Below are 26,973 nucleotides of genomic sequence, written 5' to 3' on the forward strand. Positions count from 1 at the left end.
TATTCGGCAGGGTGACAGAGGTTAAATATTATGCGCAGGTCTGGAAAAATTACCACTTTCCCATTTTCTTTATTATTTTATTGGTTCTTGGATTATCTGTGTGGTTTCTGAATATGAAGGCTGGTTCTGCAAGGTCAGCAGCGTACCTCTGGCCTCTGTCATGGGCTTTTCTCTCTCACACAGTGAGGGCAAGATCACAGAATGGACATGGAAAAGCATAAAGCACTTGAAAGCATACCTTTGTGTATTTATAAGACTGATGTTTCACCGTGAAATGTTGGACATGGAAAATTTTAGACAATGAACGCGAACTCTAATCTGCATTATAAAATAATCTTTTTATGTCATTTGTTCAATTCACTTTTTACACAGGCAGATTTTTCTTTATTTCAGTCTTCTAATGAATGGGTCTTGTCCCCTTTTGAGAAGCATAGAATCTTAATTAGAAAGGAACTTGGCAGTCATCTAGCATAACCTTCCACTTTCTTGTATAATATTCTATACAAATGGTCATTAATCTTCTGCTTTTGAATACTTCCATAGATAAGAGATCATTACCTCCCAAAGGACGCTGTTCCATATTTAGAAACTCTATTAGAAATATTCGCCTTAGGCCTTACTGAAATCTTCATCTTTTTCATTCTCCTCATTGGTCCACCTGAGCATTAATGAAGAGCAAGTGCAAGCCTGTGTACCATTTTTCTGTTCCCTCATCTGCCTTCTCTACTAGATGGAGGGAACCTAGAGGGCAAGGTCTGTAACATTTATGTTCATGCCCAGCCATTGGACAAAATCTGGCCAATCCTGGCCTCCAGCAAACACCTGGCTTCTATGTGTTGAGCTACACAGTGTGCATCAACCAGTTGTTTGAAGACCTGATACATTTACTGAACCCTCTCTTCTTCTCAGTAATCACTACTCCATTTCTTCAACTGTAACTGAAATGGCAGTGCATGGAGCATAGGTGATAGTTGACCCTTAAACATGTCTTCTGATCTGCTTGTGGAATAAATGCCTACCAGGTTGCTGACTTGCTTAAATGTGCTCCCCATTGTGTCTCCATCCCATAGATAGAGACATTCTCTGTGGTTCTGCAAATCACAGCACTTGGTCTAGATCTGCATATGTGACATGTCCCACCTTGAGCTACAGTTGATCTGAGCTCAGTCTTAAACTCGTTTAAAAGCAGTGAAGTGTCCCAACTCACCTTTTTTCTCATCCTGAGCATTGTTTCCTTCTCATTCTTATTTATTGTGGTCTTCTCATTCATACTGCATTTAACTGATAAGGAAATGCTTTATCTGTATCAAAACATCTCTTATACCCCATAAGTATATACACCTACTATGTACCCACAAAAAATAAAATTAAAAATTAAAAAAAAGAGAGAAATGCTTTCATATACCTACTTTCGTTCTGTCCTCCCAAGAACTCCATGCTACAGAGAGGACATGTGTTTTATTATGTTTTATTTCTAAGGAATTTGCCAAAAGAATTAACCAAATGCTGCTAAAGAGAGCAGCATTTGGATGGAGCGGATGCCAGAATCTCGTTCTTGTGAGCCTTCCCTGCAGTGCTGTCTCATGCACCACAAATCTTACCTACCAGAAACTTGTGTTAAGAAACAACTTCAGCAAGGCATGGTGGCTCACGCCTGTAATACCAGCACTTTGGGAGGCTGAGGCGGGCGGACCACCTAAAGTCAGGAGTTCGAGACCAGCCTGGCCAACATGGTGAAACTCTGTCTCTACTAAAAATGCAAAAATTAGCCGGGCATGGTGGTGGGTGCCTGTAATCCCAGCTACTTGGGAGGCCAAGGCAGGAGAATCGCTTAAACCCAGGAGGTGGAGGTTGCAGTGAGCTGAGATTGCGCCATTGCACTCCAGGCTGGGCGACAAGAGCAAAACTCCATCTAAAAAACAAAAACAAAAAACTTCATTGATTCAAGAGTGTGGTTATAATGATGGAGGTGGGATCAAAAAAAGAAAGACCAGAGGTGTTTGACAAATAATGAGAAAGCAATGCGCAGGGTAAACTGGAAATTATGATGAGGTTAGGAAATTTGCACTGAGCACAGAGTCTTTGTCCAAATGTTATGAAAGGATAAAAGGCTAGAGTTGAGTAGTGAGATGTTAGAGATTTGGTATTTTCGATGAGGCCCTTTTTGAGGTTCTTTTTTTGGCATGTTAGCCTGGGATTGAGTGGCCGAGGTGTTGTTGGAAAAAGTTAATGAAAACTATGGGCTCTAGATACTGCAAGGGCCAGGGTGTTGGCTGCTTCATCCCTAGGATGATGAAACTCAAGGAAAATTGTCAAGCACTGAAAGGAATTGTATACCTGCAGATCAAAAGGAGCCTCTACAACTAAGGTAAAATCAGTGATAAGTTGCCCATATTAGTGTACACCCTAGAAAATTATTTGAATTGCAAGGATTAAAACAAAATCCTTCTTTTAGGAATAATAATTCTCATTATTAAGAGTTGATTTTATGCCAACCTAATATGCTTAACTTGCATAATCTTCTTGTATCCCTACCATTTCCTGGCGAGGAAACTGAAGCTTAGGAAAGAGACTTGTTCAGATTACTCAGCGAATGCATTGTGGAACCAAAACATGAATTTTGGGTAGTCTGACTCTTGAGCAGCACTGTCCGATGGAAATAAAACGGCAACTCATCTGTGTGATTGTAAATTTTCCAGTAGTCACATCTTGAAAAGCGAAATAGAACCAGTGCAATACATTTTAATAATACATCTTATTTAATTTTATTTATCCAAAGTAGTATCGTTTCAACCTGAGATCAGTATTTTAAGAATTACTGAGATATTTTACAGATTGCAAATATTAAGTGTTTGAAATCTGGTATATATTTTGAACATCTCACTTTGGACATGCGTATTTTAAGTGCTCAGTAACGCATATGGTTGTTGATGGCTGTGGACAAGGTATGGAGCTTGGCTTCTAACACTCCATGGTAATACCAGGGCAGAGGGTGGAGACAAGCTTATTATCTTGGAAGAATAAAAATCTCGCCTCAGCTTTTGCACTGTAAGATTAGGTGTCCAAATAAAATGTCTGCAGAGTTTTGAGCAAAATAGACAGAGACCCAAGAATACCAACCAAGTTCTCTCACGTTATAAGGCAACAGAAAAAAGATGATAGGCTATGCAGGAACTCAGAAGATATACACCAATAGGCCAGGTGCAGTGGCTCACGCCTGTAATCCCAGCACTTTGGGAGGCTGAGGTGGGTGGATCACTTGAGCCCAGGAGTTCAAGACCAACCTGGGCAACATGGTGAAACCCCGTCTCTACCAAGAAAATACACAGATTAGCCAGTCTCATAACCTGGTCTCAAAATAAATAAATAGATTTAAAATTTTTTTAAAAACAGAAAAAAGGCCGGGTGTGGCTCACGCCTGTAATCCCAGCACTTTGGGAGGCCGAGGCGGACGGATCACAAGGTCAGGAGATTGAGACCATCCTGGCTAACATGGTGAAACCCCGTCTCTACTAAAAATACAAAAAATTAGCCAGGCGTGGTGGCGGGCACCTGTAGTCCCAGCTACTCGGGAGGCTGAGGCAGGAGAATGGCGTGAGCCCGGGAGGCGGAGGTTGCAGTGAGCCGAGGTTGCGCCACTGCACTCCAGCCTGGGTGACAGAGCAAGACTCCATCTCAAAAAAAAAAAAAAAAAACAGAAAAAAAGAAAATATACACAAGTGTATTGTTCTTGAAGAAACTATAGCTGCTTTGCAAGCCACCCAAGAAAGTGATCAAAATGAATATTCAGGAATGAAAAGGTATTGTTATAAAGGGGCAGAAGTGTGTACAGAGTTACACATAGAGTGATATGTAAATAATTGTTTTAAGTCAGTTGCAAGGCTGATTGCAAATGCCAAAAAATATTTGTCTTCAGAACATACGCAAATAATAAGCTGATCACAGCCATTTTAAAACACACTGGAGAGTATGAGTTCGGTTTAAAAGCAGTTAAATATAGTGGATTTTGTGGGGTAACTTAGGTGGCGTCTTTTAACTCTTCACTTTGATTATCCTGGGAAAAAGGGTAAGGTGTTTCTGCAAAGCTCAAACGTGACCCCTGATGAAATAAGTAGAATTAGATCTAACTTATTAGTGATGATTATTTCAAATGAAATAAAGCCTAAGTAAGAAGCAAAGAAGATGAGACAGAAAAAAATAATAATAATAATAAATGAACTATTAGATGGCCACATGGGAAACAATTAATCTTGCTCCTCACTTCATACCACATACAAAAATTAACTTGAAATGAATCTTAACACCTAAATATAGGAGCTAAATCTGTAGAACTTATAGAGGAAAACAAAGAAAATTATAGTGACTTCAAGTTAGGCAAAGATTTCCTCCTTCCCTCCCTCCCTCTGTTCCCCTTCCCTCCCCTCCCTTCCTCTCCCTTCTCCTCTTCCTTCCCCTCCCCTCCCCTCCCCTCTACTACCCTCCCCTTCCCTCTCTTCCCTTCTCCTCTCCTCTTTCTTTTTTTCCTTTCTTTTCGTTCTTTCTCTGAGTCTCCCTTTGTCACCCAGGCTGAAGTGCAGTCGCAAAATCATAGCTCACTGCAGCCTCAAATTCCTGGGCTCAAGCAATCCTCCTGTCTCAGCCTCTAGAGTAGCTGGGACTATAGGCACATGCCATCACGCCTGGCTAATTTAATTTTTTTTTTTTTTTTTAAGAGACGGGTCTTGCCATATTGCCCATGTTGATCTTGAACTCCTGCCCCAAGCAGTCCTGGTACCTCGGCCTCCCAAAGTATTGGGATTACAGGTGTGAGCCACCATGCTTGGCAGAGAGATTTCTTAAATAAGACATAAAAAGCACAAACTAAATAAGAAAAAAATTGATAAATTAGACTTCATCTAAGTTGAGGATTTTTGTTCTTGCAAAGACATTAATAAGAAACTATAAGGATAAGCTACAGACTGAAAGAAAGAATTTGCAAAGCATCTATCTGATGAAAGATTTGTATCTGGGATATATGGAGAGGTCTTACACCACAATAAGAAAACAACCCAATTTAGAAATGAGCAACATATTTTAAGAGACATGTCAGCAAAGGAGAGATGGAGTGGCCAGTGGATCCCTGAAAAATGCAAATTAATAATGACATCATTAGTCATCAGGGAAATGCAAATTAAAGACCATCCTGAGATACCACTTCACACCCACTACAATGGCTAAGATTGAAATGACTCACAATACAAAGTGTCAGTGAGGATGTGGAACAGCTGCAACTCTGTGACATCACTGATGGAAGTGAAAAACGGTATATACCACTTCAGAAAACAGCTTGGCAGCTTTTTTTTTTTTTTTTTTTTTTTTTTTGAGATGGAGTCTTGCTCTGTTGCCCAGGCTGGAGTGTAGTGGCCTCATCTCGGCTCACTGCAACCTCTGCTTCCCAGGTTCAAGCGATTCTTCTGCCTCAGCCTCCCGAATAGCTGGAATTACAGGCACCCACCACCACGCCCAGCTAATTTCTGTATTTTTTAGTAGAGACAGGGTTTCACCATATTGGCCTGGCTGGTCTCAAACTCCTGACCTCGTGATCCGCCCACCTCAGCCTCCCAAAGTGCTGGGATTACAGGCATGAGCCACCACACCCAGCCTTGGCAGCTTTTTAAAAAGTTAAACATATACTCACAATATGACCAGAGGTTCCACTCCTAGGTGTTCAACCAAGAGAAATAAAACTTATGTCCACTGGAAAACTTGTATGTGGATATTCATGGCAGCTTTATTCATAGGACTTCACTGTCCGTCAGCTGAAGAATTGGTAAACAGCTGTGGTATGTCTCAGCAATGAAAAAGAATGAAGTGATGGCACATACAGCAATACCAATGAAAAGGTTTGATGCTAAGTGAAAGAAAGCCAGACCAAAAGACTACATGGTGAATGATTCCATTTATGTGACATTCTTGAAAGCAAGACAAAGTTAACAGGAGCCAGAGGGTGGTGTGGTGGGGACTATCCAGAAAGGGACACTAGGGAATTTTTGAGGGTGATCAAATTGTTTTATAAAGTGATTGCTGTGGTTATTGCAAACAGTATACATTTATTAAATTGAATTGTACATTTAAAAGAGGTGAAATGTGATGATGTAAAACTTTTGCTCAAAGAATGCATAAAAATACTATTAGAGAAGTAAAATCAAACATCAATTATTTTAATAAATATAAATGCTTTAAACTTTTCCATTACTGGATAACAGCTTTAATTCTTGGTTAAATAGCAATATGGTGTGAGTATGTTAATTTTAGACTAACTCAAATACAATAAAATATATTTAATTAGGTAAAACTAATAATTTTAAATTGATAAGTTTAATACCCATAAGAGGATAGAATAGCCAAGTTATTTTCCAAGTAGAAAACTTCCAGATATACTAAGCAAAAAGCAAAAATTGATAGAAATATACGTTGGGAGAGCTTCAGCCACAGAAAAGAAAGATGAATCATCTTGTTAATGACAGAAATGATTTTTAAAACATAATGTCAATAGTTACCGAACTGCCTGTCATTTGGAATAAAAATGAGTGAAGTCAAAAAATTATCAAAAAAATCACACAAGTGATAGATACTGTGGCACAAGAAAACGTCATTAAATTCCATACCATAAAAATTACACAGGCCCTACTCTTGACTACGGTGCAGCAGAACTACATATCAGAAATAAACTCTTAAATGGGAAATTCAAACTACTTGGTAACTAGAGGAGGGTAAAGAATTTTCCTAAATGCTATTTAATCCAAAAGGATATAAAAACTAAAATTATAGCCTGTTTTGGTACCAGCAGAAGAGGAACATTTCACAGCAAAGTTTATGGAATGTGCCCAAAGCTGTCACTGGAGATATTTTAATAGCCTCCACTTCTTTCATTATTCAAAAACAAAGGTAGTGATAAATGAATCTTACATTTCATGCGGTAATTGAAATATGAACAACGGTGTGTCCCTAAGGAAAGCAGAAGGGAAGTGGAGTTCACAGCGGAAGTCTGTGAAGTAAGAAAAATAATAAACAGAAAACTAAACAAATATTAATTTTCATTAATTTAAATTAATTAAAATATTAATTTTTAATTAATTAATTTCCATATATAAGAAGATGGCAAACCTCTGGTAAATTTAATAAAACAATGGAGGAAATATTAATAAGCAGAACAATGAGTAAGATGGTATACCACAATATAAATTTGAAAAATGGTAATCAAAATCAATAATAGCCAACATTTACTTGTCACTTACCATGTATCAGACATAGTACTAAACATTTAGTGTTGATTATCTCATGACAGATCCTTGAAATTAGTGCTGTGATAATCTTTTACAGAGGAGGAACCTGAGAGTAGAGGCAGCTAGACCAAGACTGCTTAGCTGTGGAGTGGTGGAAACAAGAACTGAGCCCTGCAGCCTGGCCCTGGGCCCTAGCCTTTCCTCCTTGCTTACTACAGTTGAACTCTATGGGAAATTCCATGCAGATTTATGAAAGCCTGGAGGTGTAATGTTGCATTTGCCTGCAAGAAGATTTGCCTTTATTGCGGCCAGTCGCCTGAGGCCCTGTCAGTCCTAATCACTTTGAATTAAATTCTGCATTTGTGGTCTGTCAGACACCAGATAGCTTGAGTCCAGACAACACATCACTGTGTGATCCATTTTGAGGGTGCTAATTCTCAGGGAAGGCCTCTGACCCCCACTTTAGTAGTCATCCAGATAAAAATCAGTGTGTTTTCTGTTCCTCCCTTCTGTGTGTGGGAGTTTGTTTCTAAATCACCCTTATACTAAGAGTGTAGGATTTGGGTCCTAACTAAGAGTGTTGGATTTGGGTCAGAGAGTTCTCTCTCTGACTCCCCCTTAAGCCAGGCCATGGGCCTCATCTTCTCCCTCCTGCATCCTCACAGCAGTGAAAGCAGAAGGTCAAGAGCCATTCCCCTCAACGCAATACTGAGTTTCAGGAATTACTTATATTCTAATTTTCCAACTTGGACTTGCTTTTAATTTTTGTAGTTTTGCTTTGATGCCAACTTAAGTTTTACGTGCGCACGCACACACACACACACGCGTGCACACATATATCTTCCTTGTTAACTTTTCAAAATGTTTTCACTGTGAGGGTTTTGAGGTTATCTAGTTCACTATGTTACCTGAAATAGGAATCTCCCTTCCCCATCTTTCTTCTAGAGCTCAGTTAGCATCTCAAGGAAAGTGTTCTGGGCCTGGCATTCTGTTCAAATTTGGGTTCCCCTTCTATAGGTTATCTTTCCACCTATTGCTTCATTTTTTATGACATTGATCCTCATGTACTTATTTGTTAAATACCTTTGATGCGTGGGTATTGGTGGTTATATGTCTCACTTGCCACTGCAATGTGGAGCCTACGTGGATGGATCCCTCGACTCTTCTTTCTGCTTCCCAATTCTTAGCATGTGCTTGCTCATAATTGACTCTAACCAGGTGTTTGAATGAAGAAGTCTTGGTAAGAATGTTGAGGCTGTTTGATTCAGCACAGAGGATTCCCAGTAACGTTATTTTATTTGCTGTGAACATAAAAAGAGAAGGCCTATAACTTAAGTTCTAGGTATCCATGGTCCCTTGCTCAAGGAAGAATTTCCAGCCTGTAGAGAATGAATGGATTATGCAACAAAAGGCATTAATGTGATTGAGGATTTGGGAAATGATCAAAGAGGATATCACCAGATTAAAAAGATAAATTTTGTATTGATTGAAAGCTTGAATTTAAAAGCAGAAACATTAAACAAAACTAGAAGAAAAATATGAAAATGTTGGTCTAAGAGTGAGGAAGGTTTCTGTTTGCCCAAGGAAAATGAAAAAAAAAAAATCTTAAAGGAAAACTCCAGTAGATTTGATTAATTGCAATGGAAAAAATCAAGGGGAAAATTCTGAATAAACTGAAACAAAATTAAAGGACAAGTGATAAATTGGAAAAATTGTACTTGAAACAGATATAGCATGTAATACATAAAGAGCTGTTACAGATAAATAGGAAATACAGACCTGCAGAAAAATGGGTAAAGGATAAGAATAAGGGAACTCGCAAAGAAATGCAAATGGTAAAAATATACAAATATATTCAAAGAAAGAAGAAAATAAGATTTTATATCTATATAGGAGTCTTTAAAAATTTTTATTACTTATTAATGGGAAGTATCTATGAGGGCCAACCCTTCTTAAATTGTCTATTGTAAGTCAACATCAGAATACCCTTTTTGGATATTTTGGCAATATCAAGATTCTTAAAAATTATATACAGGTTCTGTGATGCAGAAGTTCTTTGCTCCAAGGAAATAAAGATGAAATCAAAGGATTTTCATCATGGTATTGTTTGTTTGCAATAGTAAACCTTAGACACAACCTAAATCCCAACATTCATGAAAGAATAGGTAAAGTATGGTATATCATTACAATAAGGTAGTTGAAGCTTTTCCAAATCATTTTTAAATAACATTTTATTGATTTAATAGCAACGTTGAATGTTGCTTGAATAAATGGAAAGGGAAATACTCATGATGTAATATTAAGTTTAAAATAAGACACAAAACTAGTTCCCTTCAAAGTTTAAAGATGTCTGTATATTTACAAAGGCAGACCATATGACAGTGTTTAATATGTTACCTCTGGGTACATGTATTCTAGTTTTCTTGTTTTCATTGCATTTTGCAGACTTTCTGTAGTAGCACAATTTTTAAAACTATATTTTTCTCTCGACTGTGAAAGGAACAGAGAGAGGGAAGGAAAGAGAAGGTAATTAATGACTTCACATAGATAATGGGAATAGTAACCTTGTGCTTGGCCAGGCGTGGTGGCTCACGCCTGTAATCCCAGCACTTCGGGAGGCTGAGGTGGGCGGACCATGAGGTCAGGAGATCAAGACCATCCTGGCTAACATGGTGAAACTCCGTCTCTACTAAAAATACAAAAAATTAGCCGGGCGTGGTGGCGGGCGCCTGTAGTCCCAGCTACTCGGGAGGCTGAGGCAGGAGAATGGCGTGAACCCAGGAGGTGGAGCTTGCTGTGAGCCGAGATCGTGCCACTGCACTCCAGCCTGGGCGACAGCGAGACTCCGTCTGGAAAAAAAAAAAAAGAAACCTTGTTGTTCTCCCTGTTTGGGGGCAGCATGGCGTATTCACAGGTGTAAGGGTGCAGCATACCACAGAGTTTGGCTCACCTGCGTATGACTTGTGACTATCATGGGTGTCATTGTTTCTGTAAGAAGGGCTTGCAAGGGATAATCCAGGTAGAAGAGCACCCACAAACTTCTAGAGGCTTTGTGTGCGTGCGAGCGCCTACCCTTTTTACTTAGGTTATTTTGGAGGTGTCTTTTGGGAACACGTGAAGAGTAACATCAGGTTTTCCAAGCCAGCTGGTTTCCCTGTGCTACGGAAAAAAATGAAAACTCATCTGGCATTCCATCCATCTTAATCCTGAAGGAACTGGGACCTTCCCCACGTACTTAACTAGGTGACTCAGAAAATCCTAACGTGATTCAACCCAAACTCCAAACTGGCTACCTTAGAAGTCACAGATGAAAAAGAGAGAGTGGGCTGGGTGCAGTGGCTCACACCTGTAATCCCAGCACTTTGGGAGGCCAAGGAAGGTGGATCATTTGAGGTCGGGAGTTTGAGACCAGCCTGGCCAACATGGTGAAACCCCGTCTCTACTAAAAATACAAAAATTAGCCGGGCGTGGTGAGCATGAAGGAACCTAATGGGGAGAGGTTACGAAAGACTCACTTTACATCCCTTTGTGCAGCTACAGTGATTCCTCCCTGCATTACCTATGTGATCAGTTTCCCGATCTTTTATGTTGTGATCTAATATATAACCTGAGTAAAGTGCCTTAAACAATCTACTAATTTTGTGTCAAATATCAAGAAGCCCTTCGATTGGCAGTTCCAAGAGTGGTGGTTATTATCTTGGGAATTTTCATGGGCTCATCATGGTCGAGGGGTGAGAATAAAGCCAGAAGTCTGCTGCCTACAGGACTGTAGATGGGAAGAGGGAAGGCAACCTTATTCTCATATGCACTCTCTCTCTGGTTACCAAACGGAATCTTCTCCCCCAGATTTCCTAGGAGACTTTGCTTCAGGTACGTTGGCCAAGATGGTGTCTCAGGCCCATGACCTGTCTTCAGGGAAGACTGAAAATTGATGATTCTTTGTGTCTTTGCCTGTGTGTGTGTTTCTATGTGTGTCTCAGTGTGTGTGTCTGTGTGTTTTCAGCCTTCTCAGTAGGGAATCTGAAGTGTAGCTCTCTGGATAGGCAACCAAAAGAATCTCCCCCGTTTCCTTTGTAGGTTTGTTGTGAGAAGAAAATGCTTATCTCAGGAGCAGGAATAATTAATATATATAAGTGAGTTTCTCTCTCCTCTCACACTCCTTTTTCTGTGGTGTGTGTTTGTTTGTTTGTTTTGTTTGTTTTTTATTGAGACGAAGTCTTGCTGTGTCGCCCAGGCTGGAATGCAGTGGTGAGATCTTGGCTCACTGCAACCTCCACCTCCCAGATTCAAGCTATTCTCGTGCCTCAGCCTCTGGAGTAGCTGGGATTACAGGCGTGCATCACCACGCCCGGCTAATTTTTGTATTTTTAGTAGAGACAGGGTTTCACCATGTTGGCCAGGCTGGTCTCAAACTCCCGACCTCAAGTGATCTGCCAGCCTCAGCCACCCAAAGTGCTGGGATTACAGGCATGAGCCAATGCGCCCAGCCCACTTTCTCTTTTTCATCTGTGACTTCTAAGCCAGTTTGGAGTTTGGGTTGGATCATGTTAGGATTTTCCGAGACACCCAGTACGTACATGGGGAAGGTCCCGCTTCCTTCAAGATTAAGATGGATGGACTGCCAGCTGAGTTTTCATTTTTTTTTTTTTTTTTTTTTCAGTAGCACAGGGAAACCAGCTGGCTTGGAAAACCTGATGTTAACTCTATTTAATAGGTAGCTGAATTCTCATCTGATTAGGGGGAAGCAACTCAGGTCTGTACCTAGATACAAATCAGTCAGTGGATAAGGATTTGCTGAATGCACGCTGTTCCAGAATTCAGATGAGGAAAAGCTCATGTCTTCTCCAAGAATTTAGTGAAAACTAATGAAATAGGGAAGAGTGTAGTACCAATCAGTTACCAGCTGGATAGTCAGGGATGACTTCACAGAAAAAGGGGGACCCTGAGCCGAGCCTTGGGGTCCACTGTGAGTTCCAGGAGTGGAGGGGTAGTGTGGTGTTCCCATGCTAGGTACATCATTATCAAGAACACAGAAACTTTGAGGAGGAGGTGAAGCGGAGGCGTAAGAGCACTTTATCTTGCTCTTTGAGTTAATGACAGGCTTTCGTTGCCCAAAGAAGAGAATACCTTTTCCCAAGCAAAACTCCTTTACCTGCTTATTATCTGCTCAGCTTAGCTGTAAAAGTTAATACTCTTATCATTAAACTTTTTCTATTAGAAAAGAAAGAAATGCACTTATTTTCTCTGCCCAACACTTCCTTCTCTTTTTCGCTTATGAAGGGCATACCTTTTTGATAATTGAGGAAACTAATAAACCTGATCTCAAACTAACATCCAGGACTGGTCAGGATGCCCACAGCGGGGTAAGTTGGGCCAATTTTTATCTCTGAGGTTTCAGTATCAGTATAGTCAGTATGTCCAAATTTTGATTAAAAGAAAGCAAATAAATGGAATGCCTATATATGTGTCTTGGAAAGTGCTAAGGGAGTTTCCAAGGTAAAAATAGTAACTATCACAAAGTGTGTTCTTATAGGGGAGATATATGTGTACTGAAGTGCATTACTGAAGGGGTGAACAAGGCGAGGGAAGCACACTTCATACTGGATGGGGGGGACCCAACTGTCCTTATATTTGGAAAATTGAACTTTCATTTTACAGTGTACAGAATCCATTTTAAAATCAATGTCCCTGACCCATTCAGTGGGCTCAGGGGCAGAAGATGGAGCTGAATGGGATAGGCATTGTTAAATTTCTTTCCGAGCTTCTAATTTTCTTATTTATCGGGTAACTTGCAACAGGTTGCCAGCTATATACCTTGTGAGGCATTGATTGCTACTAAGTCCAAAACCCTGACCTTAAGGTTTTCAAGTCCAGTGACCTAGTGACAATATGGATCCTGAGGGCAGGAATCTTGGTAGATGAGTAGAAAATCAAGAGATAAAATTGATTTATTTTCTCCAGACTTAATATTTTGCCCTGTGATGGTTCTCAAAAAGAAGGTGTTTTAGTGAAAAACTACCTCCATGCACTGCCTTCATCCTGTGGAGGTGACTGCATTGAGGGGCAGATTCATTTTTACAGCTGACTTGACAGGGAGGGTTTGACATGGTGGCTGTGACAGAAAGGTAGATCTGGGATGTGGGGGAGAGGGATCATGTCTAGCTCCTAGGATTCTGGAACAAGCTGGTGGGTGCATGGTGGTAGGAAGATGGAGAAAACTGAGGAAGCATTGAGCTTTAGCAGGAAGAGCAAAAGTCATATTTGTCATCTAGACAGGGTATAATATATGTGACTGGAGCTGTCCAAGGTAGACACGTGCTCATACTTAATGTGGTTTGTTTCCCCTGAATAATAACATAGTACAGTATCAGCAGGGGGCACAAATGCCCAATCTTTAAGCATCCTGCAAAGAGGTGTTCCTGGTTGAAAGCACAGCCAGGTACACCTTGGGAGCTACTATCTAGCAGAAGGAATTCACTCTCCTCTTCCTTTTGTACAAGACAAGCATGAGGATGCTCTTGACCTAGTGAAGTTAACATTTGGGCTCAGATGCCGAGAGTCTGAATCTTGGTGGAAGTATTTAGGGGAATGCTAAGTAGCATCAGCTGTCCAGCACCTGGAGCCTGGAGCCCTTGGTTCAGTGTGAAGCTGGGTTTCGGATGAGGCGTACCTGCTGGGTGGCCAAAGTGCCTAGGTACAGTGGAAAGGCGTAATCCCTCTTGTTGAGAGAATGGCAGCCAATGGCTAGTTCATTGCCTTCAGCCAAGAGAGATGTCCCTGAATCAGTCATTGGACAATCTTGCTTATCTAAACTTTATATTCTTTCATGTATAAGTCTCATTCAATTCTGTTATATGTAGGAGTTAAAGAGTTGTCACTTTTCTTTCTTTAAGGATTCTGAGGACTTCAAACTCATCTTTTTTCCTCTTTGAAGGTCTTTCTTACCTCCAGATAATGCAGTGTTTTCCATTAGGTCAAAACTTAGACAAAATGTGTACTCTCATGTACCAGGAAAAAGACTCTTCATCCACATCCATTTTTTTCTGAGTTTTAGCTGGTACTTTTGAGCAAGGTGCCTCAACCTTAGCACTCATGATGTTATGGGCCAGATAGTTTTTTGTTGTGGAGGCCGTCCTGTCTGAGGATGTTGAGTGGCGTTCCTTGCCTCTGCCCCCTGGATCCAGTAGCACCCCATTGCCCAAGTCATGACAACCAAAAGTATCCCCAAGTATTGCCAAGTGACCTTTGGGGGCAAAATTGCCCTTCATATTAGAAACTGGCACAATTGGGGTGACTCCACGCTTTACACAGGTGCTGACTGTGAAGGTGATGGGATAGAAAATGGAAGCACTAAAGTCAGAGGCCAGTCCAATGGATTTGTGTCGTTTTATTCCCAACCATGTGAAGCGTTAAGGTGTAGCTATCACTTGGTGACCCCATGGTGATGTCCATTCATTATTCTCTTTCCTCATTTGGGACACTGATGGGTCAGATTCTGTCTTTTTTTTTTTTGAGACAGAGTCTCACTCTGTCACCCAGGGTGGAGTGCAATGGCACAATCTCGGCTCACTGCAACCTCTGCCTCCCGGGTTCAAGCAATTCTCCTGCCTCAGCTTCCTGAGTAGCTGGGATTACAGGCACGTGCCACCACTCCTGGCTAATTTTTGTATTTTTATTAGAGATGGGGTTTCACCATGTTGGTCAGGCTAGTCTCAAGCTCTTGACCTCGTGATCTGCCCGCCTCAGCCTCCCAAAGTGCTGGGATTACAGGTTTGAGCCACTGTGCCCAGCCAGATTATGTCTTCTAACTGAAGCATGGAAAACAAGCCAGGTCAACAAAATAACTTTATTTATTTCTAAACAAAGTTACTTTGGATAGGCAACTTGGAAACATTTCAAGTTTTCATCCCTGGTTGTACCATTTCACCAAGTTGATTTTAGGAAAAGGTGCACAAAGGTATCAAAATGTGAATTTTCTTGCTGAGAACAATATGTGATGCTTCACAGTCTCTTAATTCCATCTGTTTCCCATGATAAAGTTCCAGCATTAGGTGCTGGTGTTAGAAGGCCCTCCCGCATTGTGACAGTGATTTTCCTGAAGGTCAGAAGGGGCAAATTTTAACTCTCCCACTTACTAGCAGTGCAATTTGAGACAATGATATTTTTAAGTCTTAGTTTCCTACGTGTAAAATAGAGATATGAATCCCTTACTTGCTTAATTCACAAACTTACTTCAAGCATCCAATGAAATAATAGATGGAAAATTTCATTGAAAATGAGAAAATGCTGCACATGCATTCTTATTACTCTCATCATCATCATCATCATTCCTATTACCATTTTTGAAAGATGGACGTCTTACAAACTGACCGGTTGTGTATGCTTTTGTATACTCAACTCCCTTGGCTAAAAACTCATCTAACTAGAATATTTTCATTAGATTTAACCACTCAGCCAGGCTGAATTCAAGAACTCCAGTGGGTTTTAAATCTGCTCACTACTGGCTAAATAACATGTTTGAAGAGAAAATAACAAGCAATGATCAACATCTTATTCAGAGGCATAATAGCACTGCTGAAACTCCCCTTTCTCATCCCCTGTTATTATTAATGTGCTGCTATTACTTATTGTACGTTGTGTCCCAGAGTGTGTGTGTTGCCCTTACATTGTATATATACATAAGTCCCACCCTCCAAAACCAGCCGTTATAAAGAAGGAGAGAAAATCACAACTGATGACATGTGGTAAAGGACTAGCGTCTCGAGCTCACTCACTGCGATCAGGCCTTTATTCCACCTGTCACATAATGAAATATTTCTTCCTTCTTGATTCAGAATGAACCAGCAGCTCGATTCTTTCAGGTCCTCTGCTGGGTATTTTCCTGTACATCATCCCATTTTCAGGCTGACAGAGCAATAGGTGGCCCTGTGTCTGTTTTTTTTTTTTTTTTGTGACAGAGTTTCGCTCTTGTTGCCTAGGCTGGAGTGCAATGGTGCAATCTCGATTCTCCGCAACCTCCGCCACCTGGGTTCAAGCAATCCTCCTGCCTCAGCCTCCCAAGTAACTGGGATTACAGGCATGCACCACCATGCCCGGCTAATTTTGTATTTTTAGTAGAGATGGGGTTTCTCCATGTTGGTCAGGCTGGTCTCAAACTGCCGACCTCAGGTGATCTGCCCACCTCGGCCTCCCAAAGTGCTGGAATTACAGGCGTGAGCCACCGCACCCCGCAGCCTTGTGTCTGCTTTACAGATGCAGAACCTGAAATTCAGAGAAGGAAATTGACCACGCTCCAGCTTGTATTGAAGACAGTGCTCGTGCCATCATTCCATGTTGCTTCCAGATCAAGGACGCTTAAATATTCCCAGGGGATTAAAAAATACATATACTATGTGGGAACTCAGCAATTCTGTGCAAACAGAAAATAAAGTTACAGAGCTGTGCTATTAAGCTGGGTGTTGATCTTCCCCAGTTAGAATTAATTGATTGGCTCACTTCCCAATTGTTATGTACCTCAGGCTTGATTGCACATAAGAATCACTTGGTACTGTTGGTAACACAAAACACCACCAAAACAATGCTAGCGGCCACTCTGGATGACACATTAGCATGGCTTGTGTTCCAAACCCAAACAAGCAGCAATGCCAGGCCCTACCACTAGATGTCATAGTTTAGTTTTTCTGGGGCAAGCCCAGTAGTGCGCCCATGTAATTCCAAAGTGTAGCCAGCCCTGGGCTGGGGCTGCAGCAGGTCTTTATCAGTGTCCTGAAGGAGGACACCCAGGCTCCACTTGGCTCCTGCTCAGGACCCTCCGTAATGTGCAAATGATAACCGTTAGTTTTAGAAGGCTGAGACTTTCCCTGGCACGCTGTATTAGTCCGTTTTCATGGTGCTGATAAAGATATACCCCAGACTGGGCAATTTACAAAAGAAAGAGATTTAACGACTTAAAATTCCCCATGGCTGGGGATGCCTCACAATCATGGTGGAAGGCAAGGAGGAGCAAGTCCCATCTTATGTGGACGGCAGCAGGCAAAGAGAGAGCTTGTGCAGGGGATCTCCTCTTTTTAAAACCATCAGATCTCATGAGACTTACTCACTGTCACAAGAACAGCACAGGAAAGACTCGCCCCCATGATTCAGTTACCTCCCACCAGGTCCCTCCTACAACACATGGGAATTCAAGATGAGATTTGGGTGGGGACACAGCCAAACCATATCACACACTCTAAAGTACAGAAGTTAAAAATCCATTGTAACAATCTTCCTGGGTCTGGACATATGTTTCCAAGCTTCCCTTCCTGCTTTGTATTTTCGTGTTAACAGCTTTCTCAGTGGAGCGTTACTGGCCACTTGCAGTCCTTTAGAGATTGGAGAGACATTTGTTCTGAGAAGGTATATGACTCTATTATAACTGCATTGGAATGTTTGTTTCTGCTAACAGTATGAGCTCAACCTAGTAGTCACCTTCGTCTTTCCTGATTTTACTTCCCATTTCTGAGTACAATTAATTTTGCTATGTTCTAAGAATGTTGGTAAGAATTTATATACAGATTTCACTGCGTAATAATCATGTGAGTATCATATTTGAATCAGTTTCCAAAAACGATTAAGGTTTTTGGAAAGAGGCAAATCTGATTTTTAATCCCAGCTCCTATAATTCATTATAATTGGGTGATTTCCTTGATGTCTACATCACACACAGTAATAAAGGTTATTGTGTGAATTAAAAGATACTTGTAAATTGCTTTAGTATACTGTCTGTTACATAGTAAGCGTTCAACAAATGTTATTGTTATTATAAACATAATAATATTCTCTCCCATTTAATGGTGATCTTCTAAGAAAGAGGAACATTTTTCATTTACTCCTCTTTCCTTAGTGTCTAGTACAGAATTTGGCACACACAGTGCATGTTTAGATAAATGAGTCACTTTTGGAATTAGGTGATCTTTTTAAAGGGGATTTAGAGCATTAGGAATTCCTTTGATCAGTAGCCAAATCCCCAAGTGGAAGTAAAAGCATAATGGAATTACCTTGTACCATGTACCGTCTTCTATAGTACTTTCTGAGGGTGACATTTTTCCCTTCTGCATTCTCATGTATGATAAATTCTAAATCTAGACAGGTTAGACAGCCATCCTCACAATCTGGTTGCCTTGACAACCATCATATTAAACAGTAAAGGCCTGTTGTTGGGGGGGTGAATATCAATATTACCACGGTCTAAATCTTCTGAAGCAGGGCTTCAAGGTCAAGGTTTAAAATATTCAAAATTGCAATAAGACCTTTGGTTAATGTTTGTTAGATGTATTACAAGAGCTGAGTGAAGCCATCATCTTTTCAGGGTGACCAGTGAAGAGACTCATTCTGGCTGTCAGCCAGAAGAAATTTGGACTGCCATTGACAAGGTTTTCCTTTTACTACACCAGGAGACTTTTGCCTTCTATGTGTGGTGAAAGAAAACAGTTTTTAAACCAACCAGAAATTAATAAAGGGACAACTCTGGATCATCTTCCTCAACTCTCTTTGCCTGCTTGTAAGTTGCTGTCCATGTGTTTAAACTCACCTGCAAGGTATATCTCCGCAGCTGGCATCAGAGATTGTCACAGGCAAGGGTGTCACCTGCAAAGTGCTAAAGAGCTCTCTGAAAATGTAAAGCAAAGTGCCTCATTAATGTAGAGCAGTGTGGGGCTTCTTTAATTGCAGCCTATGTGGCTGCCCTTTTTAGATGGCTCCATGGGAAGGCGGAGGTAAGAGTGGAAGAAGGAATGGTTGCGAGAGCGAGAGAAATTGCTCCCCAAATATCCAGATGAACTTGACAACAGAGAAGTGTGTTTTCTGATTCAGCTGCCTTCTGATTAAATTCAGAAAGGCAGCAAAGAACTGTTGAATTCGGCAGAGGCTCAGATCAGGGAGCAGGTTTTTGAGGTGTGTGTGTGTGTGCTTTTGCGTACTTCTCTGTTTTGTGGCTATTTTGGTGTTGTATGATCCTGGAGGGTGGTGTTTCTTAACCTCTTTTTAAATATTATCACTCTCCTATGTGCCTTTTTATACTTTTTATTTCCCTGATTAAACCTCTGGCATGAGATTTTAATACCAAACCATTGGAATATCTGATTTTTTTTTGATCCCCACAAGAACCAACTTTTGTGTCTGTTAAGAATGCATGCAATAGAGTAAATTTATGGTAACAGAAACAAAGTCTTTTTTTCCACTTGCATTTAATAGCAGAATGATTATCTCTCTTCTTGGCACTTTGAACATGAATGAAATATAACTAAATACACCACACATACATAGTCACCTATCTATATCTGTGGGTTCTCTATTCTTGGGTTCAACCCACCAAGACTTGACAGTATTCAGGGGAAAAGAATAGATGGGTACACCTGAACTAAACATGTATGGATATTTATTTTCTTTTCAATATTCTCTAAACAATAGTGTATAACAGCTATTTACATAGCATTTACATTGCATTAGGTATTAATAAGCACTCTAGGGATGATTTAAAGTATATGGGAGGATATACCTAAGTTATATGCAAATACTACACTATTTTATATCAGGGCCCTTGTGTACCTGAGGATTTTGGTATCCTTGAGGGTGCTGGAACCAATCCCCCACAGATAGAGAGGGTATGTATACACACACATATGTATCCATGTACGGTCGCGGCGATATCCATATATATGAGCATATTCACTTACATATGAAGACTACAGATAGACAGGTTATGGCATACACTGATAAAGCACCATGTCATCTAACTTAAAACTAGAACAATAGCACCAAAGCCACCTGGATATCTTCACCATCCCATGCCCCACCTCCCTCACTCCCACCTCCTATCAGGGTAAACCACTACCCTGACAGCTGTGACCATCCTTTTTGAAATTATTTGTTATGTCTCCCCAAACTGTGCTGTTATTTCCTCAAAGCAATCATCTGGCACAGAGCTTTACGCTTAGAAGTTGCTGAAGTGTTTGTTGAATGAATGAATCAATGAATGATGAATGAATGAAGCAGGTCCATCAGTATATCCCCATCAGAAGCAATGGTTCTCAATAAGTGTTGTCTGTGTAAATGCATTGTTTTACTTTTTCAAAACTATACATTGAGTGCCTCCTATGTGTCAGACACTGTGCTAAGTCTACATACATAAATACATACTGTGCACTGTAATAAGAAGAATTGCAGCTTCTAAAAATATTAAGATCAGGCTACGCAGCAGCTAATGCAATTTTCTCCTCAGTGCATTGAAAAATCTATTAAGAAGGCAGCTATATTTCAGGAAGTTAAACCACTGTAACAGTCCAGTTCACAAATCAGAACTCCCAGTGCTTTCAAATGCTCCATTTCATAACGTAAAGTACTGAAGGATGTTCAGGCAATCTGTAAATGCTCCAGTGACCAATCCCCTCAAGCTTCGCAAAGCTAAATAGAGGATGCTTCTTGCCCGGCGATGAGAGAGGGAGGGGTTTTATGCCACCGATAGGAGGAGGGACGTGTCTGTAGATCCGCGATCACATTCTTCTTGGTTCACTTCTCCTTTGTCATCGTTCTGGAATTATTTATGTTTGCAGAAGATCGTTGCTCAGTAGACTTCTGAATAATGAGCATTTTTAGGTGCAAGCCAGCTAATCTTATTTTGGGCTAGGGTTGTATATCTGAATAGATGTTCATTGATGCTTACGGGAGATTGCTGTCACCTGCAAAGACCAGCTTCCAGGCTCTCTCAACATTTCCTTCTAAGTTGCTAATGTAAGAAGACATGAAATATGTAATTCAGTTCTCCTGTTGATGCTGGTTACTAAGAATTTTGCTGTAGCTGACCTGGAGCTGCTTGTATTGAAACAGGACTTCTAAATTTAAAAAGAAGTACAGCCGAGAAGCCTTCTTGGCCTCACTGTCATAAACTGCCTGTGAGGTATAGAGATAGCTAAAGAGCTCCTGATCTTACATCAATACTTTCTTTTATTAATATTTGAGAAAGGTCTTCTTTCCCCATAAATCTAACAAAGTATCAGTTTCAGGTGGGGCACTTAAGCTTGGGGCTATCTTATGACTTGTTTCTGAACAATAAGTTGGTTGTTGATCCAGTGTAAATGATTCAGCTAAGAAGACCTTGAGAAATAGCATTTTCTGTGTCTCCTAACTTGGTGTTTCTTAGAGGGTAATCTATGGAGACTTGCTTTTGAATCACCCGGGGTGCTGGTTTTAAAATACGGATTTCTAGGCCCTACGATAAATCTAATGAATCATAACCTCTCAGTAGGATCCTGGGAATCTAGATTTTCACCAGGCTTCCTCCAAGGTTCTGATGCCTCTCAGCTGCCTTCTGTTAATCTTTCCTCCATAAATCATTAGAGTATATTCCAAAAATATAGATGAGATCACATCTCTTAGCTATTGAAACCCCTTTTGTTTTTCCCACTGTCTCTGGGATATTATCCAGTGCTCTTTTGCATGGCATATGGTCCTGGTCTTCTCCAACATTTGATCCTGTCCTACCTTTCCATATCCATCTCTAGCATTTTCAACTCTAAGCTTTTTCATTAAGTGTATCAGACTATAGTTATTTTACACACACACAGACACACAATTGTTTATATCTCTGTGCCTTCATTGTCCTATCATGCTTTTCTCCCAATATTTGAGAATCTCAATTTTCAACCCATTTTTCAAGACCAAATTTAAGGTTTATTTCCTTCAGACATCTCTATCTGATTGTTGTCCCTCCTTTCTTATCACTGTCCTTTAATTGTCCTTCTACTGGACCACTGCTATACATATCTCAACCAACCAAGGGCTGAAAACACTTGAAAAAAAAATAGATGGTTGCATCTATATTGAACATGTACAGACTTTTTCTTGTCATTCCCAAAACAATACAGTATAACAACTGTTTACATAATTTTTACATTGTATGAGGTGTTATAAGTAATCTAGAGATGATTTTAAGTATACAGGAGGATGTGCATAGGTTATATGCAATAGGGCACCATTTTATATCAGAGACTTGAGCGTCTTTGGATTTTGATCTCCAAGAGGGGTCGTGTAACCAATACCCCACAGACTCCGAGGATGGCTGTACTTGGAATTTATCACAGTCCAGTTCATACTATTCTATAATTACAGATGTGGTAGCCAATCTCCAAGATGGCACCCAGTAATTCCCACCTCCGAGCATTCATTCACTCCCGTGTCTAGTCCCTTCCCACATTGCATAAACTTACCTATATAACCGATAAGACATTGCAGGAATGATGCCATGTTACTTCTGAGGCCAAGTCTTCAAGACAACCTTGCCTCCACCTTGCTGTCTTTAGGACCACTCACTTCGGGGGAAGCCAGCTAGCATGTTGTAAAGACTCTCAAGCAGCCTTCTGGAGGGGTCCATGTGGCAAAAACCTGAGCCTTCTTATTGACAACTGGCATCAACTGCCAGGCATGTATGTGGGAGCCAGCATAGAATTAGATCTTACATCCCAGAGCAAGTAGATGACTGCAACCTCACGAGGAATCCTAAGAACCACCCAGCGAATATACTCTGAGATTCCTGACACACAGAAACCATTTGAGTTAATAAATAACTGACGCTGTTTTAAGCTGCTGCATTTTGAGGTAACTTGTTGTGCAGTCATGGATACTGAATATCCACTAGACCACAGACTCCTTGAGAACATCAGCCATGTTTCCTTCATCGTGGACCCTGGTCCCTCGCCCTCCTCAGTACCTGCCTCATATTAAGGTGTTCCATAAATGTCCCATTAAATGATCTCAACTGAGTGAAACTGGAGTTTCTCTATGCTGCCAAGGGTGAATACTCACAAATACAGATGACTTTTTTTGTTTTGTTTTGAGCAGAGTCTCGCTTTGTTGCCCAGGCTGGAGTGCAGTGGCTCGATCTCAGCTCACTGCAGCCTCCACCTCCTGGGTTCAAGTGGTTCTCCTGCCTCAGCCTCCCGAGTAGCTGGTATTACAGGCGCACACCACCACGCCCAGCTAATTTTTGTATTTTTAGTGGAGACGGGGTTTCACCATGTTGGCCAGGCTGGTCTTAAACTCCTGACCTCAGGTGGTCTGTCCGCCTCGGCCTCCCAAAGTGCTGGGATTACAGGTGTGCAACAGCAGATGCCTTTAATAGATGTGAATATTGTCTTTTGCTCTTAGTATCATCAGTCATAATATTAACAGTTAACAATAGCCATTGCTTAGATATAGCACCAGAATTTTCACAATCCCATAGAGTATGTGCTGTAAGTAGCCCCATTTTACAGATGAAAACTGAGGTACATAGAGGTTTAACTGCTTGCCCAGAATGACCCAGATAGTGAATGATGGAGCCAGTATTCAAACCCAGTCAGTCAGTCTCCAGACTATGTGTTGTTAACCATTTTATTTTATTTTTTTATTTTTATTTAATTTTTTTTTTGAGACAAAGTCTCACTCTGTCACCCAGGCTGGAGTGTAGTGGCACGATCTCTGCTCACTGAAACCTCCACCTCCCGGGCTCAAGTAATTCTGCTGACTCAGCCTCCCAAGTAGCTGGGATTACAGGCATGCGCCACCATGCCTGGCTAATTTTTGCATTTTTAGTACAGATGGGGTTGTACCATGTTGGCTGGTCTTGAACTCCTGACCTCAAGTGATCCACCCACCTTGGCCTCCCAAAGTGCTGGAATTAATGGCATGTGTCATTTTAAACACTCATATTGAGCCCTGATATGGCAAGCATTGTGCTAGGCACCTTGACTCTCCTACCTCATTTAATGCTTTTTCAAACCTCATGCAATGTGTATTGTTTTCTCTATTTTATGGGTGGGGAGATTGAGACTTAGAGAGGTGACTGCCAGGCTGGTTGTGGTAGAGTCAGGATTCAGAATTGGGCCAGCCAGACTCCAAAGCTCGTGCTCATTTCACGATCTTCTTCCAAGGCATCTGCCAGTGTCTCTGTCCCAGCATCTCGAGCCCTGCCCCACGTCTGTCTCTTAACAATTATACTCTGAACATATAGGTTGGTTGCCAAGACAACCACTCAGAAACAACATGAAAGGCAAATGACTTTTCAAACATTCTGCAGCTGGGATGGCTTCTTTTTTTAATTTTTTAAAATATGTCAAGGTGATTTGTAATCTACAGCAAAATGTTAATACGGGTAAGCAATCTATTTTGAGCAAAAAGTATTTCCAGTATGGTAGAGGAGAGCTTACAGATTACATATATAGTAATGCCTTAGGAAAGAAGCAGGATATACTACTATTACCCTTTTTACAGGTGAGAAAATTAAGGCCTGGAGAGATTTGGAAGCCAGGAATGCCCAGCTCTAAAGACATTGCACCTAATTGTCTGAAAAACTGCTTGGAGAATGAAAATTTGTCTGGATGGAGGCAGAGGCTCAGTCCTGACCCTGCAGTAAATCAGAATAGTGAAGAGCACATCTGAATAGGCCAGGTCCAGTGGGAAAGGAGGGGAAGAGAGAAATACATCAGTTCAGAGTAGAGTATCTAGGACTGGGGGACTGAAAGTTGAGGTAAGGAAAAGGACCCCCAAACTTTGGGTACTAAATAATATACAACCCTTAATCTTGGTAGGAGGGGTTTAAATAGGTCAGCCCATATAAAGGTCTTTCCACAATGCCTGACACCCAGTACGTGCTAGGCATATTTTCTATTATTATCTTTACTGGGGTGTCTCAATGACTCCTGGAAATCCACATCTTGGAGAAGGAGTGAGCATCCTTTCCTGACAAAACCAGCCTCTTTTCCTGTCTTTCCCTTATTTATCAAAGGTCAGAAATGTGTCATCACCATTGAGACATGGCTTTCCTCCATCCCCTGTGTTTTGGGCAGTCACCTTTAGAGGTGAGGTGTGTCTACTGTCCAGCTCTCTGCCTCCATGCTCATACTGCTAATCTGGTCAACTTCTCTGTGGACCACCTGGCATCAGATATACCCTAGAATCACTTGCACCACCTCATAGATGCTCCCCTTTGGGTCTACCTGGTAATTGGCAGCTTCTTCAAGAAGGCAAATCTCCCTTTGAGAGCATCCCCAACCCCCCAGTTTACATAAAACCCTTAAAACCTGGGGTTGCCTGTGCTCCCTTTACATAAGTGAATTAGGTAATAATCTTGGGCATGACTGCATTTTGGCGATTAAAGTTTAGACCATGCTGCTTAGAATTATTAACAGCCATTGCAAGGATAATGATCTGCCTATTAAAATAAACTAACTCTCATTTTTATTATCATTTTAATTACATGAACCCTTTGGCATGTTGATAGTGATGAACAACATGGTGGGATATTACTCTGCCAGGTGTTGACTTCTCTATGGGACGCCCTCGGGGAAATTTGCCTGGTGCCCTCCAGGTTTCCTCAGCCTGCCTTCGAGGGTGCTCTTCTCTCCATTGACCCCATGATGTAAGAAGTTCCTGGTTGGACTGAAGTGTGTTGAGGCATGGAAATGAGATTAATACCAGTGTGGATTGCATGGAGAGACTGCCCCAAAAGGTAGCATGGCTAATCAGTCCCACTCACTTTTCCTCCTCCTCAAACCCAAAGTGTGCTGTCCAGTTTTGGAGATCTACCAGAGGGAAGGACTTTGCATTTTCCAGATTTCAGCTTGTGATTTTTTTTTTTTTTTTTAATGGAGTCTCGCTCTGTTGCCCAGGCTGGAGTGCAGTGGCGCTATCTTGGCTCACTGCAACCTCTGCCTCCTGGGTTCAAGCGATTCTCCTGCCTCAGCCTCCCGAGTAGCTGGGACTGCAGGAGCACGCCACCATGCCCAACTAATTTTTGTATTTTTAGTAGAGACAGGGTTTCACCATGTTGGCCAGGCTGGTCTCAATATCTTGACCTCATGATCCACCCACATTTTTTACAGAAACGTAGGACAAGGTGACAAGTGACTTATTTCCCCTGACAAAACCATCTGCATTCCTGACTTACCCTTTACTTTCAAAGGTACCAGAATTTGCTGCTTTTATCATGCCCCAAATTCTGAGTCATCTGAACTTTGGTATTGCTAACAGGCATTCACTGAGAGAGGAGAAGTGTTGCTTGCCCAGCATGAGGCTGGATGCTATGCCTTCTCTGTGAATACTATAACATTGTAGACCCCCATTTTCCAGATGAGAAAACTAAGACTCAAGGAGGTTAAGTGAGTTACCTGAGGTCACACAGCTCATTAAAAGTAGAACCAGTTCTATAGCCCGGGCTTCAGGGCTCAACAAACTATGCCTCCTCCGTTGTTCTGTCCTGACGCTGGATTTTAGCAATCATGAACACTTCTGCTTCTAGGTGAGGAAAATGTCAGAGAAAAATGAACTCAGGCCTGGCTGACTCCATAGTCGTGCACATTCATCAAACAGTTTTTGAATAATTACTGTGTTGTTACCACAGTAAAAAAGACATTGTCCCTGCCTCAAGGAGTTTCAGTCAAGTGCAGGAGAGGGGCATGGAAAGTTGAACCCAGCAGGATGACATGCTGTGCTAGAGGAAGGGAAACAGCTTGCTTCTTGCTTTGGGAGCCCCTAATCCAGCCTGGGGCTGTGGGGGTGGTGGTGGCTGGAAGGCAGTGATTTCTAAGTTGAGACTTGGAGGAGGAGGAGAGTGTGGACGGAGGTGGGGGAAGAGTGTGCTAGATATCATGCCATCTCTAAGAGGGTGAGCTATTTGTAATAAATGTACCTGCTTCTT

The 26,973-nt window shown here is 41.2% G+C and overlaps 1 protein-coding gene across 5 annotated transcripts in view; it reads left to right on the forward strand.

Moving 5' to 3' along the window:
* The window catches only part of LARGE1 (LARGE xylosyl- and glucuronyltransferase 1), a 640,944-nt gene that overhangs the window by 317,165 nt on the left and 296,806 nt on the right, over nucleotides 1-26,973 (forward strand). Inside the window, exon 1 of one of the 5 annotated variants that reach the window (XM_058431181.1) lies at nucleotides 24,287-24,429. The exons of the other annotated variants lie outside the window; for them this stretch is intronic. Coding sequence (XP_058287164.1) covers nucleotides 24,418-24,429 — 12 coding nt within the window. The 5' untranslated portion in view covers nucleotides 24,287-24,417. Of the gene's footprint in view, nucleotides 1-24,286; nucleotides 24,430-26,973 lie in introns of those variants that run through there. 5 annotated transcript variants of the gene reach the window in all.

The sequence above is a fragment of the Hylobates moloch genome, unplaced genomic scaffold (assembly GCF_009828535.3).
Source record: "Hylobates moloch isolate HMO894 unplaced genomic scaffold, HMol_V3 SCAFFOLD_19, whole genome shotgun sequence".
Classification (NCBI taxonomy): domain Eukaryota; kingdom Metazoa; phylum Chordata; class Mammalia; order Primates; family Hylobatidae; genus Hylobates; species Hylobates moloch.